Source organism: Hyla sarda, chromosome 1, assembly GCF_029499605.1.
Source record: "Hyla sarda isolate aHylSar1 chromosome 1, aHylSar1.hap1, whole genome shotgun sequence".
NCBI lineage: Eukaryota > Metazoa > Chordata > Amphibia > Anura > Hylidae > Hyla > Hyla sarda.
Window position 1 is genome coordinate 96,485,429 of NC_079189.1, and position 17,435 is coordinate 96,502,863.

The 17,435-nt window shown below is 47.0% G+C and overlaps 1 protein-coding gene across 2 annotated transcripts in view; it reads left to right on the forward strand.

Annotated features, from left to right (window-relative positions):
• Positions 1-17,435, forward strand: part of CEP135 (centrosomal protein 135) — an 84,375-nt gene that overhangs the window by 16,884 nt on the left and 50,056 nt on the right. For both annotated transcript variants that reach the window (XM_056558368.1, XM_056558373.1), the window contains exons 2-9: positions 4,465-4,625; positions 4,966-5,156; positions 5,303-5,470; positions 11,871-12,012; positions 15,792-15,876; positions 15,964-16,092; positions 16,540-16,755; positions 17,304-17,369. In XM_056558368.1, coding sequence (XP_056414343.1) covers positions 4,513-4,625; positions 4,966-5,156; positions 5,303-5,470; positions 11,871-12,012; positions 15,792-15,876; positions 15,964-16,092; positions 16,540-16,755; positions 17,304-17,369 — 1,110 coding nt within the window. In that variant the 5' untranslated portion in view covers positions 4,465-4,512. The remainder of the gene's footprint in view (positions 1-4,464; positions 4,626-4,965; positions 5,157-5,302; positions 5,471-11,870; positions 12,013-15,791; positions 15,877-15,963; positions 16,093-16,539; positions 16,756-17,303; positions 17,370-17,435) is intronic.

A 17,435-nucleotide genomic window follows, 5' to 3' on the forward strand; every position in this document is an offset into this window, starting at 1 on the left:
GTTCACACTACGTTTTGTACCTACGGTTCCCGTATATGGCTGGGAGGAGGGGGGGCGGGGCTTAATCACGGCGCCCGCACTCGGCCGTATTTGATGCATGTTTATAAGCCCACCGGAGTGAACCGCAGCCTCCGGTCGGCTGCGTTTTCGGCCGTATGTGGTTTCCCGACCGCAGGCAAAAACGTGGTCGACCGCGTTTTTGCCTACGGTCGGGAAACCGCATACTGCCGGTCGGCTCATAGACATGCATTAAATACGGTTCCCCTATACGGCGGAGTGCGGGCGCAGCGATTAAGCCCCGTCCCCCCTCCTCCCAGCCGTATACGGGAACCGTAGTTACAAAACGTAGTGTGAACCCAGCCTAAGGCTGCTTTCACACTATAAAGTTCTTCCGTTTTAAAGAGCCGTTATAATGTTCCATTCTGAAAACCCTTAAAAACAACCATTACAAAATCACATTAAAGTCTATGGGATCTTTACATGATCCGTTTTAGCCCATTATTAAAAACGGACGTTATTTTGTGACAGGAGAAAAATAGTGCATGTACACATAGTAGGGATCGACCGATTATCGGTATGGCCGATATTATCGGCCGATAATCACGATTTTGGGCATTATCGGTATCGGCAATTACCTTGCCGATAATGCCCCGCCCCTCGCACCGCCCCCACCGCACCGCGACCGCCAACCCCCCCGACCCACCGCACCCCCGACCCACCGCACCGCGTCGCACCCCCCACCGTGATGCTGGGCGGTATTCCGGTATGGATTTTTGCCCATACCGCTATACCGGTCAGGCCCCTCCCCCACCCTCCGAGTCAATAAAAAAATTAAACTTACCCGTAATGGGGGTGGTTCGGGCCATCCATCCTTCCTTCCTGTAGTGTCCGAGGGCGTTCCGGGTGGAGGGTGAACCGGTCCGGCTGTCCTTCTTCTCCGGCGGTCATCTTCTCCACTCCGGGCAGGCTCCGGCCTAGTACACTGCATAGACGCCGCTACGCCGTGACGTCAGGTGCGTCGCTGCGCACGGGCATCATTGCGCAGCGGCGTCTATGCAGCGTTCTAGGCCGGAGCCTGCCCGGAGTGGAGAAGATGACCGCCGGAGAAGGACGACAGCCCGGACCGGTTCACTCTTCACCCGGAACGCCCCCGGACACTACAGGAAGGATGGATGGCCCGGACCACCCTGACAGGTAGGGGGAGAGAAGCGGGTGGCGGCGGCGGCCTGTGGCCCCGCAAAAGCCACTGCAGATCATTGATTTAAAGCGCCCGCTTTAAATCAATGATCTGCAGCGGTGTCGCAGGGGGTTAAATAGCCGATAACTTATACCGGAATATCGGTATAAGTTATCGGCTATCGGCCCTAACCTGCACCGATTATCGGTATCGGCCCTAAAAAAAACGATATCGTTCGATCCCTAGCACATAGTATACAGCCACTAATAAGTACTGGAAGGATAAGTACTAATAAGTACTGGAAGTCATTTACAAATCTGTTTAACTTTTTGGCACCAGCTGATTTAAAAATAAAGTACCCGGAGTACCCCTTTAACCCCTTAAGGACTGAGCCCTTTTTCACCTTAAGGACTCAGCCATTTTTTGCAATTCTGACCACTGTCACTTTAAACATTTATAACTCTGGAATGCTTTTAGTTATCATTCTGATTCCGAGATTTTTTTTTCCGTGACATATTCTACTTTAACTTAGTGGTAAAATTTTGTGGTAACTTGCATCTTTTCTTGGTGAAAAATCCCAAAATTTGATGAAAAATTTGAAAATTTAGCATTTTCTAACTTTGAAGCTCTCTGCTTGTAAGGAAAATGGATATTCAAAATAATTTTTTTTTTTATTCACATATACAATATGTCTACTTTATGTTTGCATCATAAAATTGATGAGTTTTTACTTTTGGAAGACACCAGAGGGCTTCAAAGTTCCGCAGCAATTTTCCAATTTTTCACAAAATTTTGAAACTCGCTTTTTTTTGCCTTGAAATACGACAGGGCTCCAAAGTGAGAGCGCCATGCGCATTTGAGGCCTAAATTAGGGACTTGCATAGGGGTGGATATAGGGGTATTCTACGCCAGTGATTCCCAAACAGGGTGCCTCCAGCTGTTGTAAAACTCCCAGCATGCCTGGACAGTCAGTGGCTATCTGGTAATACTGGGAGTAGTTGTTTTGCAACAGCTGGAGGCTCCGTTTTGGAAACAGTGGCGTACCAGACGTTTTTCATTTTTATTGGGGAGGGGGGCTGTGTAGGGGTATGTGTATTTGTAGTGATTTTTACTTTTTATTTTATTGTGTGTTAGTGTAGTGTTTTTAGGGTACAGTCACATGGGCGGGGGTTCACAGTAGTTTCACGCTGGCAGTTTGAGCCGCAGCTCAAACTTGTAGCCGGATACTTACTGTAATCCTCCGCCCATGTGAGTGTACCCTGTACGTTCACATTGGGGGGTGGGGGGGGACATCCAGCTGTTGCAAAACTACAACTCCCAGCATGCATGTACGGTCTATCAGTGCATGCTGGGAGTTGTAGTTTTGCAACCGCTGGAGGCTCCGTTTTGGAAACAGTGGCGTACCAGACGTTTTTCATTTTTATTGGGGAGGGGAGGGGGTTTGTATAGGGGTATGTGTATACGTAGTGTTTTTTACTTTTTATTGTGTGTTAGTGTAGTGTAGTGTTTTTAGGGTACAGTCTCACGGGCGGGGGGTTCACAGTAGTTTCTCGCTGGCAGTTTGAGCTGCGACAGAAAATTTGCCGCAGCTCAAACTTGCAGCCGGATACTTGCTGTAATCCTCCGCCCATGTGAGTGTACCCTGTACGTTCACATTGGGGGGGGAACATCCAGCTGTTGCAAAACTACAACTCCCAGCATGTACGGTCTATCAGTGCATGCTGGGAGTTGTAGTTTTGCAACAGCTGGAGGCACACTGGTTGTGAAACACCGAGTTTGGTAACAAACTCAGTGTTTTGCAACCAATGTGCCTTCAGCTGTTGCAAAACTACAACTCCCAGCATGCACTGATAGACCGTACATGCTGGGAGTTGTAGTTATGCAACAGCTGGAGGCATACTACTTTGGCTGGGGATGCAGGGGACTGTAGTTATGCAACAGCTGGAGACACACTGGTTTGCTACATAACTCAGTGTGCCTTCAGCTGTTGCAAAACTACAACTCCCAGCAGTCACCGACAGCCAACGGGAATGCTGGGAGTTGTAGTTATGCAACCAGCAGATGCACTACTACAACTCCCAGCATGCACTTTAGCTGTTGGTGCAAGCTGGGAGTTGTAGTTACACAACAGCTGAAGGTACACTTTTCCATAGAAAAAATGTGCCTCCAGCTGTTGCAAAACTACAAGTCCCAGCATGCCCATAAGGGCATGCTGGGAGTTGTGGTGGTCTGCCTCCTGCTGTTGCATAACTACAGCTCCCAGCATGCCCTTTTTGCATGCTGGGAGCTGTTGCTAAGCAACAGCAGGAGGCTGTCACCTCCAACAATCCTCGCCGCACAGGTCAGTCCCTCGTTGTCTCCGCCGCGGCCGTCGCTCCTGGGGCCCCGATCCCAACAGGGGCGCTGGGGATCGGGGTCCCCAGCACCCGGGGTGCACGTCCCGCACCCGCTCACGTCCTCCGGAAGAGGGGCGGAGCGGGTTGCGGGAGTGACACCCGCAGCAGGCGCCCTGATTGGTCGGCCGGTAATCCGGCCGACGAATCAGGGCGATCGTGAGGTGGCACCAGTGCCACCTCACCCCTGCAGGCTCTGGCTACAGCCTGTAATTACGGGTCACCGGGTCACTGGAGACCCGATTGACCCGTAATCTGCCGCAGATCGCTGGACTGAATTGTCCAGCGATCTGCGGCCATCGCCGACATGGGAGGGCATAATGACCCCCCTGGGCGATATGCCGGGATGCCTGCTGAACGATTTCAGCAGGCATCGGGCACCGGCTCCCCTCCAGCTAGCGGCGGGGGTCCGGGAACGGACAGGACGTACTCAAACGTCCTGAGTCCTTAAGGACTCGGAAAAGGGGCCGTTTGAGTACGTCCTGCATCCTTAAGGGGTTAAATGCCCCATAGACTTCTAAAGGAGCAGCGATTCAAAAGTCACTGTGAGCTAGGGAATAAAGTGCACTGCTGCTTTCTTATCCCTGTTTGTTCTCTGGTAGGGGTCTTTAAGTTGTTGACTGAAGCAGAAGGTGTAGAGAGATGATGCATTTTCTTATGTAAAATCAGCTTCACACATTCAGCGTCTTCACTGGTTAGTAGGAGGGATAGTTGAAGTCATGTGATCTGGCACTTCCTTGTCGTCTAACAAAGTATTTGTTATTCAGATCTTTACAGAGGAATTAGCCTAGTGTGCATTTCTCTCTTATTGTGAAGTCTGAATATTACTTGTAAAACTGAACTGAAACCACAGTACTACCTCCATCTATAACTATTCCTTATATTTCTGTTTAGACTCTGAATTCAGCATTATAGAAACTCCTTAATGTAAAGATCGTCACAATGAGTACTGCTGCAGAAAGGAAATTTATCAACCTCCGAAAACGCCTGGACCAGCTTGGCTACAAGCAGCCGCTGGGCATTGAGTCGCTGCCACTTGTTGAAAAACTCTTCAGGTATCTTGGAGCTGGGGACATATTCGTCATAAGCTTGGGCTACACAGAGATGTCTGCCATGCGACAGCAGCAGTACATAAGAATTAATCGTGTGAAAATGAAAAATTTTCTGTTTAAGGCAAAAAGTAGTCACATGGCTGCATCTAAGCAATGTCTGTGCCACATAATAGCCCACATAGGAAAGAGGATTTAGGAAGTCCGGCACTTTTTTTGCATGTCAGCTGTGCTGGATTTCTTGAGAGGCGCACACTTCTCAATAAATCCGGCACACCTAGGTAGCCTATGTAGGGCCGCCCCACTCCATTAAACAGATATTGATTACTTTTCCTGTATTTTATAGTGACCTTGTTCATACTACAGAAAGTCTCCGCAATACAAAGTTAAATGTTGGCAAGAATGAGAAGGAGAACAAGAACTTGGATGCGTTGATAGAACCTTACAAGGCTGAAAATGCCAGACTTGTCAGAGAAAACAATGAACTCCACTTAGAGCTCCTGAAGATCAAAGAGGAATCTGATCGCCACATTAAAGGTCAGGCATCACACCAACTTGTCTGATTAATTATTTTGTTAAACAGTTTAGCTCAAAGGTGTTACAAAGAAAATAATGGCCTAATTGGAAACCCAAGGTTGCTGTGGATTGTTTTTTCTAACTTAACCACTTTTTTTTTCCTGAAGATTTGAAAGCTTCTCTGAGAAAATTTGAACACCAAACCGCTGACCTGAAATTTTTAAACAACCAGTATGTCCATAAAATCCGATCAATGGAAAAAGAAAGCAAAGCAAAGGCAGAAAGGATTCAGCAACTTCAAGAGAAGAATCTGCAAGCTGTGGTGCAGACACCAGGTTAGTTGTGCTCATGTCATATTCTAGATATCACCTTTAGAATTTTCTCTCACATGGAAGAATTTGTCGCTATTCACGTCAACCCTTTCAGTCTAATTTTATTGTGACTAACCCTCACTAGGGTGTCTGTTAATCTGTCAGTATGTTTGGAAGAAAAAAACTGGAGTATGTAGAGAAAACTAATGCAAGAACATACAAACTCACATAATGCAGTTTCCTATGGTTAAAGGGGTATTCCGACTTTATACATCTTATCCCCTATCCAAAGGATAGGGGATAAGATGTATGATCGCAGTGGTCCTGCCGCTGGAGACCCCCATGATCTCGGGGCAGCCCCCGGCATTATGTGGAGGGCGCGGCCTCTGACACGGTGACGTGAAGTGACGTCACAGTCACGCCTTCTAGTGATGCCACGCCCCCTCCATTCATATCTATGGGAGGGGGCATCCGGGCATGCTGGGAGTTGTAGTTTTGCAATAGCTGGAGGCACCTTGTTTGGGAAACACTGCTATAGAGAGTGGAGGGTGAAGAGGAAGAGCTGGAGAAAGAAAAACCCCATATACAAGTTATATAATGGAGAGAAATGGTGCTTCTCCTCATGTATACATACAACAGCTTATTCTGAAAAGTCAACTCAAACAAACTACAGGTTTTTAAAATAATAAAAGGTGTAAATGATAAATAGATCATTACAGATGTGGAATTGTTTCAACCAAGCTAGATAACTGTTTTTTCTCTATCGGCTCCATTGGGGGACACAGACTATGGGTATATGCTGCTGTCTCTAGGAGGCTCGACACTATGGCAACAGGAAAAGTCGGCTCTTCCCAGCAGGGTATACCCGCCCACAGGCACTTGAGGTAATCAGTTTTTGCTTGGTGTCTAAGGAGGTAGACACGGTCTAAAGTTCTCTCCAGACCAGGTCTCATAGTTTTTTTTTATTTTCCTAGTTAGGGAATGTGTTAACTTTTTTATTCCTTTTTCTTTCCTGTTTTCAGGTGGGGACTCAGGAACATAACGTTTACTGTTTCCCCATTGCGAGAGGTGGCAGGCATCTTGGATGTACTGTTAATCCCCTCTCTCCAACGGTCAGCGTCTGGGGTTGTACCTCATGGGTCCGGGTCCCCCATCTTTCCCTGCTCGTCTCCCTTTTCAAGCCTGGCATGATGCAGGTAACAAAATGCTGACTGAAGACTTCATGACTGAAGACTCCATTAGATAAGTTCTTCTGACTGAAGGTGAGTATAATCCCCCCTTTTCTTTCAGGTCCTAGGATTCTTTATCGTCTGGAGACCCCCTACTTCAGCCCACTCCTCTTTATTGTTATCTCCTGAATTGTGGGGAACCCTTTCAGGCAATGGGGTCTTAAAATCAGTGGTGTAGGACTGTGCAGGTCTTCCTTTTCCTCGGCGTCTTTTCATTCAGGCGCCGACACTACTTGGGCAGTTACTTTTATTTACACTGCCGACTTCTCCTGTGCTCTCAGTGAGCGCGGCCATTATCACCGGCCATGTCGCTCACTGCGCCGGAACACAGCCCTGCTCTCCTATCAGCAACAGTTACCTTCATTTCGGCAGCGGAGCACTGCCGACTCCTCCTGCACTTTCAGTGAGCGCGGCCCCTATCTCTGGCCATATCGCTCACTGCGCCGGAATACAGCCCTGCTCTCCGGCCGGCAGCGGCGTGCTGCCTGCGGTGCTTTTTATTATGGGAGCGAGGACACCATTAGAGCCCGGCCATTTTTCTTTCTCTGGCCGCGAGCCCTTGTCGGGCTTTAGCCCCGCCCACTCACAGCCGCGGGAATCCTTTTCTCTCTCCTTTGTATGCGGCCAGTCCCTTCTCTGCCAATCAGAGCTAAGCGCGTGCAGAGGGTTTCTGAGGGCCAATGAGTGGCGCCCTTTTGGCTAGGCAGGTCTCTCAATTCTCATTGGCTATGCTTCTTCTCTCTCTCCCCTCAGCTGTGCAGCACTCCTCACAGCTGCTACCTTATTGGGGACACATACACTGAGTGAGCAGTTTCTTTAAAAAAAAAAAAAAATGTTAATAAATATATAGAATGGAGGTGTCCGGCCTGGTCACCTATTGTTGTTGCAGGGGTTAGCAACTCTACCATACTTGGCTCTGCTAAACCCACTTGCTCCGCCTGCACCACTGCTTTCCCTGCTATTTCTACCACTCTCCCAGTCTATATCGACTTGGCTCAGGTCTCCCGTTCTGTGGTGACAGCCTTGGAGAGGTCCGCCCTACGCCGGCCCTCCAGAGGGACCTGCTCTCCCCCTATACTAACAGCTCTCGCAAGCGTCATAAGGTGTTTCATCTGGACCTCCTTCCCATTTACCTGGAGAACTTGTGGATGGAGTTTCCGATTGGATACATCTTACATGGTTTCGGCCATAAGAGACACCTTCCATCTAGTAGACCCAGGCACTTCGGACGTGGCTCCAGAAATTTCCTTTCACAGGGGACAGCATGGATATGCCTGATGTGGTGTACTCATTGGTTTCGGCCATATAAGACACCTTCCAGCAAAAGGACCCAGGAACTTCGGACGCGGTCCAGAAGTTTCCACTCATCAGGATCTTCGGACGTAGCTCCAGAAGTTTCCTTTCATAGAGGATTGCATGGATAATCCTGTTGTGGTGTACTCATTGGTTTCGGCCGTAAGAGACACCTTCCAACTGAAGGACCCAGGAACTTCGAAAGTTGTCCAGAAGTTTCCTCTCATCGTGCCCAACCTCTTCCAGGGCTGCCTCACCTCGTTCCCATTCAATTGGAGGACTTGTGGGTGAGGTTTCTGATTCGGATTCCGACTCAAAGGAACGCACGGATGCCTGATGTGGTGTACTCATTGGTTTCGGCCATAAGACACACCTTCCATCTAAAGGACCCAGTAACTTCGGACGTGGCTCCAGAAGTCTCCTTGCTTCGTGCCCGACCGGCACCAAGGCTTTCAGCTCTCAAGCTGAATTTTACGCCCTGCTGGTATCCACCTGGAGGCACCCTGACAAGAAGGTTCGAGCGCGGTATCCCTTCGCTGTGGACCTCCTCTCCAACTGTGGATCTATTGGTCTCCCGCCTCTCTAAGGCACCTATCCGACTGTTGGCTGATGCGGATGCCTTTAAGGATGCAGCGTACATGAAGGTGGAGACCTTGGCAAACTTTGCCTTTGAGATAGCAGGTTCTTCCTGCTTTTGCTTCAGCCTGGGTGTCAAAGGCCCTTTCGGTGTGGTCTCCCAACTTCGCCAGGGTAGTCTTCAAGATCCCTCTAGAGGATTTGTTTAATCTAGCTATCCGATGCTCCGCAGCTGGTGATTTTCTGTGTTCTGCTTCCATGCGCAGCCACTGTGCTGTCTTTGCTACAAGCTACCTGGTAGCCACCGTCCCTCCTTATGGCTTAAAGCCTGGAATGTGGACGCCGCCTTCAGGAAATGAGGCAACGGGCGGAGTAGAGTTCTTTATTACCTCTGATAAGGCTTGCAGAACCGCTTTCTGTCGTAAGTCCTCCTTCTGGTTCTGAGGACCTTTGGTACCATCAAGGAGTACCAACAAGGGTCCAGCCAGGTGCTTTCACGGGAAGAGGGCTCCCTCCTTCCGGACCTGCCCCGGAGGTCGGCTATCCTTTCCGACCGTTTTGCGGCCCCATCAGGCACCCGTAGGCTTTCCTCGGTCTGAAGGCTCGCCACCACCCGCCGACCTTTCTCGCGTGGCTGGTCGCCTCTTACTCTTCCGGGACGCCTGGACTACACACACTCAGGACTCCTAGGTCAGGGATGTGGTAGTCAGCGGATACAGGATCGAATTTGCTTCCCTTCCTTGGGATTGCCTTTTTCTTTCTTGGACCCTCCGGTTCCCCTTTCTAGTGGAAGCAGTTCGGGGCACGCCCCAGCTCCTTTTTTATCTATGGAGTAATTGTCCCGGTTCCTTCAGGGGAACATTTTCGAGGTTAATTCCAGCCTCTTTGTGGTCCCCAAGAAGGGCGTTTCTGTTCGCCCACCTCTTGGTTCTCGAGTATCTCAGCCAGCATCTTCTGCCTTCCATCCCGAATGGTGTCTCTCCGTTCGGTGCTGGCGTCCATGGTTCACGGGAGTTTTCTTCCTCGGTGGACATCAAGGATGCCTGCCTCCACATCTCATTGTTTCCCGGTCATCAGCGGTAGCTCCGCTTGGCAGTTGACAGTCATTTCCTATTGTGGCTCTCCATTTCGGTCTGACCACTTCTCCGCGGACCTTTCACAAGGTCCTGGCGCCTGTGAAAGCCCCCTTTACGGACAACAGATGTTTCCGTGATTCCTTACTTGGATGACCTCCTGATCAGAGCTCCAGCCAGGGCCCAGATCCTTGAGAGTCTTGGTCTCAACCTCCAGACCTTAGTCTCACTTCGGTTGGGTGTTCAATCGGGACAAGTCCAACTGCTCTCCTTGGGCTCTAGTTCGACGCGGCCTCTACCCTCTTTTGTTTCCGACGATCAGTCGGCTGACTCTCTTACCAAGAGTCTGATGACTTCGGCATCCTGCTCCAGTTTCCATTCGCTTTCGCATGGATGTCCTGGATCTTTTAGTGGCGGCCATGGAGGCCATGCCATTTGCCCGGTTTCATCACCGACCCCTTCAACTGGTGATTCTCTTCTGGTGGGACAGGTCTCCATTGTCTCTCGACCGCTAGATCGTTCTTGGGGCCTTAATCCTCCAAGAAGCCCTTTTTCCTCTTCAACATGTTTGGGAAATTCTTTCTTGGCCTGCTTCTTGGGAAATTTCCTTTGGGGCGGAACTCTGGTTCCGGCATCTCAGCGATCTTCATTCCGGATGTTTCTGGGATGTGGTCTTTCTCAGACGGTCCTCAGCCGTCCAAGGCAAGTGGTCCCTTCATCCGGAGGGGTTTGCAGTGACCTGCAACCTCTGGGGCGCTCCAGGCGTGGACCTCTGCTCGTTCTGCCACAACCAAACCATTTCCTTCTATTGGTCGGGCTTTGTCTTTCCTTATCTGTTCCCTCCCCTTCCCCTCCTTTTTGGGTCCTAGGCATCTCACAGCAGAGGGCGTTCCCGCCATTCTCGTGGCCCAGACTGGCCCCGGCGGGTGTGGTACGTCGTCAAGGTCAGGCCCCTGAACGACTTACCGCTGCGCCTTCCCTATCGTCCAGACCTCTGGTATCAGGTCTCCTGGACCACCTCTATTTACCGTCTCTGCCTTGACGGCGTGGTGGTTGAGACAGCGGTTCGGAAGAACTGCGGTTTCTCTTCCCAAGTGGTTCGCACCATGCTGAGGGCTCACAAGCCTTCCCCTGCAGAGATTTACCACCATACCTGGCGGTCTTATTTCTATTGGTGTGACACTCAGCCTTTTTTCTTCGGTCATGGTTGGCTGTAGATCCCTTAGGGGTCAAAGGTTCGCCGTTTCCATTCTTTTCCAACGTTCTCTGGCTTTCAATTATCATGTCCGAACCTAGTTCAGGGAGTGGCAAAGCTTCCCCTCCTTATCAGTCTCCTTTTTTCCCTTGGGACTTGCTCTGGGTCTTAGATGCCCTAAGGGAACCTCTCAGGGACATTTCTCTTCATCTCCTTCCCCGGAAGGTGGCGTTCCTTATTGCTCTTCCCTCTGTTAAGAGGGTGTCAGAGCTTGCAGCTCTCTCCTGCAATTCTCCTTTCCTGGTTGTATACCAGGACAAGTTGTTTTGTTTTCCGTCCAGGTCCGTCCTTCGTACCTGATATAGTTTTGACTTTTTCATCTCAATGTGGACATCGTCCTTCCGTCCTTTTGTCCGGCCCCTTCTCATCCCTTGAAGCGTTTGTTCCACTATCTGTTTTGGTCGTTGGACAAGACAACCATTTTGGGAGCTTACCGCTGCAAGGGGAAGATCCACCCTTCAGGGTTTCGCTCATTCCATCAGTTTTTCGAAATGTATAAATAGGAAAAATACCCGATTCCACAGCGCAGTCCACAAATTCAATCAGAAGATGATGATGGATGTACAAGATATTTTATTAGGCCAGGATGCAACGCGTTTCGGGGCTTGGGATCCCCTTCGTCAGGCAAATAGTTGATGCCTATATATATATGTATGTATGTGTATATATATATATATATATATAATTATATAATATAATATATATATATAAAATATCTTATATATATATATTAGTCCCATAACCTTTTAGGTGCAAAGAAGCACCTAAAAGAGGTTTTGGGAAAAAAGCAGGGTGCCAAAACCCAGCACCCCCGCTGATCAGTTGTTGTAAACACAGTGTTTGAAGCCTTGGCTCTGCACACTATGTAGTGTTCCTGAAGTTCTGTTCACATTGACATCAAAGGGGGCTAAGCTGCAGTAACAGGATGATGGTATTTTTCTTTAGTGATGATGCTTTTTTTTTTTTTTTTTAAATGATCTTATTCTCTTTTTATGTAGGTGGAAAAAAAAGAAACATTCCTTTTAGACGTCAGCGCATGCAAATTGATCAGCCAGTCCCACCATCAGGAATAAATGGGCACCCTGTCCCACAGCCAGAAGATCCATATGTTGCTGATCTACTTCAGGTTGCAGATGACAGGTATGTCTTTATATAACAATAATGTTAACTACACTGGAAGTAAATGTACGTCATGGTGCAGTGGTACTTAACGCACCATGACATACATTTATGTCATGGACATGGCCTGTGCACGCATTATGCATGGCAGGTCCCGGCTGCTGTCAGCAGCCAGGGACCCGCTGGTAATGGCGAACATCAGCGATCACGCCGATGTCAGCCATTAACCCCTCAGATGCCATGATCAATACAGATCACGTCATCTGCTGCAGTGCAGCACTTAAAATGAATGATCAGATATCCTGCAGCACTGAACAGTATTAGCATAGCACTGAACAGTATTAGCAATCAAGTGATTGCAATAAGTAGCCCCCTATGGGGACATAAATAAATATTTAAACAATACCCTCCCTCCCCCAATAAAAATGTAAAATGTCATTTTCTCAGTCGCTCTTCATTGGGGGACACCTATACTGATGGGTATATGCTTTTGCCACTAGGAGGCGCTGATACTAGGGGGAAAAAAAAGGCGGCTCCTCCCTGGCAGGATATACCCGCCCACTGGAAGTGAGGTAATCAGTTTTAGCTAGTGTTAGCAGGAGGCAAGACACAGGTCTGGGAGCTCCCCAGACCTGGTCTTTTTTTAATTATTTTCTAGTAAGGGCTGTTTAGTTAGATTCTTTACTCCCTTTTGTTTCCTTTTTTCAGATGGGGGTTCAGGAGCATGGCGCTACCTGTTCCCCCATTTGCTGCTAAGGGGCAAGGAACATAAAAGTATGCACCGTACTACTAGTGAGAGGTGACCGCTGGAGTGCACCGTTGTTTACATGCACCCATGCCAGTAAGCCAGACAGTGGCCTGCACAGTTTTCTCTGCCGCCTGTCACTTCTCCAAGGGCTGATGTATCTGCGGCTGAAGTTCCGGTACCTCACTGCTAGTGCGCAGTGTCCGGTGGAGTGACCTGGCGTGTCCTTTGGACCCTGTGAAGGCGTAGGGGATTAAATGCAGGGCTCCTAAACCTCCCCCGATCTCCCAGGGTGATGGGGATTGATTCTATTAATGGATTCTAGACTTCACTGCCTTTCCACATGTGTCACTGGGGCTGCCGTGTGCATAGCTGTGGCTTCCCATACCTCACTGTTGGTGTGAGGACTCTGTCAGAGGGTTCCTGCAGGCACAACGGTCTGCTGCCAATCAGCCAGTCATTACTTTGCATGGTCTGGCCACACTCTTTTACTCCACTGTCTATCGGTGAGTTCGAAGGAGCGTTCCTTTGTGCTCAGGAATACTGTCACCGTAGTTTACTGCTACATCGGATCAACTACCAAACCGTTCCCACTGCGTGTGGATGTGCAGGTAACCCACTGCCTGGACGTAGTTCCGAGTGGGTCTCCCCATGTTGCTCCATAGCTCTCTGCAATGCACCACATGCTGGTTTGTGGGGTTCCCTACTTTATCTGGTCCCTCTCCACATGCCTGCCACTCTCATGACTTAAGGCTGGTGGCCCACTTTTTGTGTGTGGGTCTGAAGGCGGGACCCGGTATGGCCATGGTTCCTATGTCAGATAGCTACCCTATATGTATGGCTTTCTACTTCTCCAGGTCTCCTCCCCCACTTTTGACGCTCCCTCGACTTCAATCCGGTGACTCAGTACCATGGGAAGCTCCTCGTAGGGTCTCTCTGTATGGTCATTGGCAATGTCTGTGTCCCTACGTCTGCTAAGGCCCCCCCTGCACGTGTATTGCCCACTTTCTCTTCTGTCGGTGGGGTGTGCCTCGGGCCTTCCTGTGATCTTATTTCCGCAGATCTGCGGCGGTTGAGCACCTTTGTGCTGGCATGGGCCTGTTTTTTTATTTATTTGTTTTAAAAAAAAAAAAATTATTTTTTTTACTCACCGTAAAATCTCCTTCATTGGGGACACCGCACCCACTCATTTTTTTTTTTTATTCTGGTTATTGGGTTTTTATCTGGGATTCTTTTGTTGGGTCCTTTTGGATGTATTTCCTTGTTGGCTTCTCCTTCTGCTTAGTGACAAAACTGATTACCTCTCTTCCAGTGGGCGGGTATATACTGCCAGGGAGGAGCTGACTTTTTTTCCTAGTGTCAGCGCCTCCTAGTGGCAAGAGCATATACCCATCAGTATAGATGTCCCCCAATGAAGGCTACGAGAAAGAGATTTTACAGTGAGTAAAATAAAAAATCTCCTTTTTTCCCATTTTACCCCCAAAAAGAGTAAAAAAATAAAAATTTATAAACATATTTGGTATCGCCGTATGCGTAAATGTCTGAACTATCAAAATATAATGTTAATTATCCCGTATGGTGAACGGTGTAAACGTAAAAAATAATTAATAAAAAATGTAATAAGTTTTATATATGTAAATGTGGCATCAATAAATAAAGGACAGCTTATACGGAAAAATAAAAAAAAGTTATAGGTCGTCAAAATAGAGGAATTATAAATGTACTAATTTGGTTAAAAAGTTTGAGAGTTTTTTTTTAAGTGGTACAATGATAGAAAAGTAAGTAATTATGGGTATCATTTTAATCGTATTGACCCACAGAATAAAGAAAACATGTCATTTTTAACCCCTTAAGGACTCAGCCCATTTTGGCCTTAAGGACTCAATTAAATTTTTACGTTTTAGTTTTTTCCTCCTCGCCTTCTAAAAATCATAACTCTTTTATATTTTCACCATACAGGATCATTAACATTTTTATTTTAATAGTTCGGACATATACGCATGCGGCGATACCAAATATGTCTCTTAAATTTATTTTTTTACGCTTTTTGGGGGTAATATAAAAAAAAACGAACGTTTTGCTTTTTATTGGGGGAGGGGATTTTTCCCTTTTTTTTTTTACTTTTAATTTTACATTTTTTTACATTTTTTTTTTTACACTTGAATAGTCCCCATAGGGGACTATTCATAGCAATACCATGATTGCTAATACTGATCTGTTCAATGTATAGGACATATAACAGATCAGTGTTATCGGTCATCTTCTGCTCTGGTCTGCTCGATCTCTGACCAGAGCAGAAGACGCCGGAGCCGGACAGAGGCAGGTGAGGAGACCTCCATGCGGCGTTCTGAATGATCGGATCCCCGCAGCAGCGCTGCGGGCGATCAGATCATTCATTGAAATTGTGTACTGCCGCAGATGCCGGGATCTGTATTGATCCCGGCATCTGAGGGATTAATGGCGGATGCCCCCGAGATCGCGGGCGTCAGCCATTGCCGGCGGGTCCCTGGCTGCGATCAGCAGCCGGGATCAACCGCGCATGACACGGGCATCGCTCCGATGCCCGCGGTTATGTACAGGACGTAAATGTACATCCTGGTGCGTTAAGTACCACCGCACCAGGACGAACATTTACGTCCTGCGTCCTTAAGGGGTTAATGTAAAGTGTACAGAGTGAAAACGAAACCTTCCAAAATTTGCAAAATTGCGTTTTTCTTTTCAATTTCGCCGCACAATTTTTTGGGTTGCGCCATACGTTTTATGGTAAAATAAGGGACGTAATTACAGAGGACAACTGGTCACGCAAAAAACAAGCCCTCATACTCTGTGGATGAAAATATAAAAGAGTTATGATTTTTGGAAGGGGAGGAGGAAAAAACGAAAATGCAAAAATAAAATTGGCTGCGTCCTTAAGGCCAAAATGGTCTGTTTCCTTAAGGGGTTAAAGATAGATGAGAAAGTTCATAGTTGTGTGTCTTGAGCATTAATCCTGGCTCCTGTATTCTGTCCTTATAAAGTATAATTATTAAAGTATGCAAATTATTGTATTTGTCAGAATTCAAGAACTACAGCAAGATGTCACCACTCTGCAAGTTAAGTTAGAGACATCAGACAGAGCAGTGAAGCATCTTACCCATCAGGTTAATATATTTTTCAGTATGTGCTATATATTAAGTTTCTGTTGTCATATTATTGTCATATCCATTTGATATTTCTTTCTTGTTCAGGTTGAATTAAGAGACACAGAATTAGAGCGATTGGCACTAGCATTGGATGGTGGGCGCTCTCATGATGTTATTTCTCTGGAAGCCAGATATAGAAGTAATGAGAAACTTGTTGCCCACCTCAATCTGCAAGTAAGTTACCTGATTTAGTGTTAGCTGGTAAAAATTTTACCTTTTAGGCTATGTTTTAATTCGGTTATTTCTTTTTTTGGATACATTGGACTATAAAATAGAAACAATAAATGGATCCTGACATATTCCCCATTGATGCTTTGAGAACAGACACCAACATGAAAAGAGCCTTATAGTTACAGAGCTTTTTGTGTTGCATTTAGGTTTGTGGATATGTTACCACTGGATTGCAGATTTTATTTTCATAAAGAAGTTTGGCATTCTGTACATTTTACCGAAAAATAAGAAATATATACAGTTAAACCCACTGTTCAGGGAGGGAAATCTTGAATACATTCATTTAGTTCAGCAATGAGCAGATATGACTGCATTCAGGCAGCTTCAAAATTAAGTACTCGAATGGGATATAGGCTTCATTAATTCATAAAGTTTTGTATGTTTTATTAGATCGAATACCTTCAGCAAGCAAACCAGGACCTTGAAAAACGTGTCCAAGAGCTCCAAGAAACAAGACAAAATGTAACCAGTGAAGTAGCAAACCTAAGCACCAAAAATGAAGAACTCTGTAAAGAACTGTTGGAGATAGACCAAATGGCACAGCAGCTGGAGAGAGACAAGGAGACAGTATTGGTGACTGCAGATGCTGAAATTGAAGAGGCAAAAGTAAGTTACACGTCAATTTACAATATTTTTTTCTTAAAGTGTAAGTGTAAGTGGAAGCTGGAGATGCGATTACATTCAAGAGACAGCACTGAGTACATACAGTAGTAGGAGCACCAGGACAGCTGCCCAGATCTTTGAGCTGTCAGTGATGAGAGGGAAGCCTTGATTTATCTTTCCTAGTCAGTGAGGATCCTCTGAAAAAAGGCAGTCAGGCGAGCCTGCAGGCTCTTTTTCTTCTGCACACAGCAGGAACTATGCCCCTCCCCCACTCTTATGTTCTGTCTCTGTTAATAGAGATGGATTTCCCCTAAGAACACCAGTTTGCAGGGAAGCAAGTAACCTACTGACCAAATGGTCACTTGTTTCAAACTAACTGCAAAAAATAGAGTGATAATGAATAAGCTTGCTGTAGAAATCTGGACTCAAAACAAGCATATGATGTTTGTGAATATGTATTGCATTGTACCTGCATTGAATTAAAAATTAACTCTCTTATTAATGTTTGTGAATTGGCATCTGCACTCCTCACTAAAGTTCTTTCATTCTAGGTTGAAGTGAAAAGGCTTCATATTGAAATCAACAGACTTGAAAGCACCTTATCTCAGTATAAGTCAGTAAGTTATTTGCACATATATGTAGACAATCATAAATGTTTTGTCTTTTAAGATTTTATGTTGAGT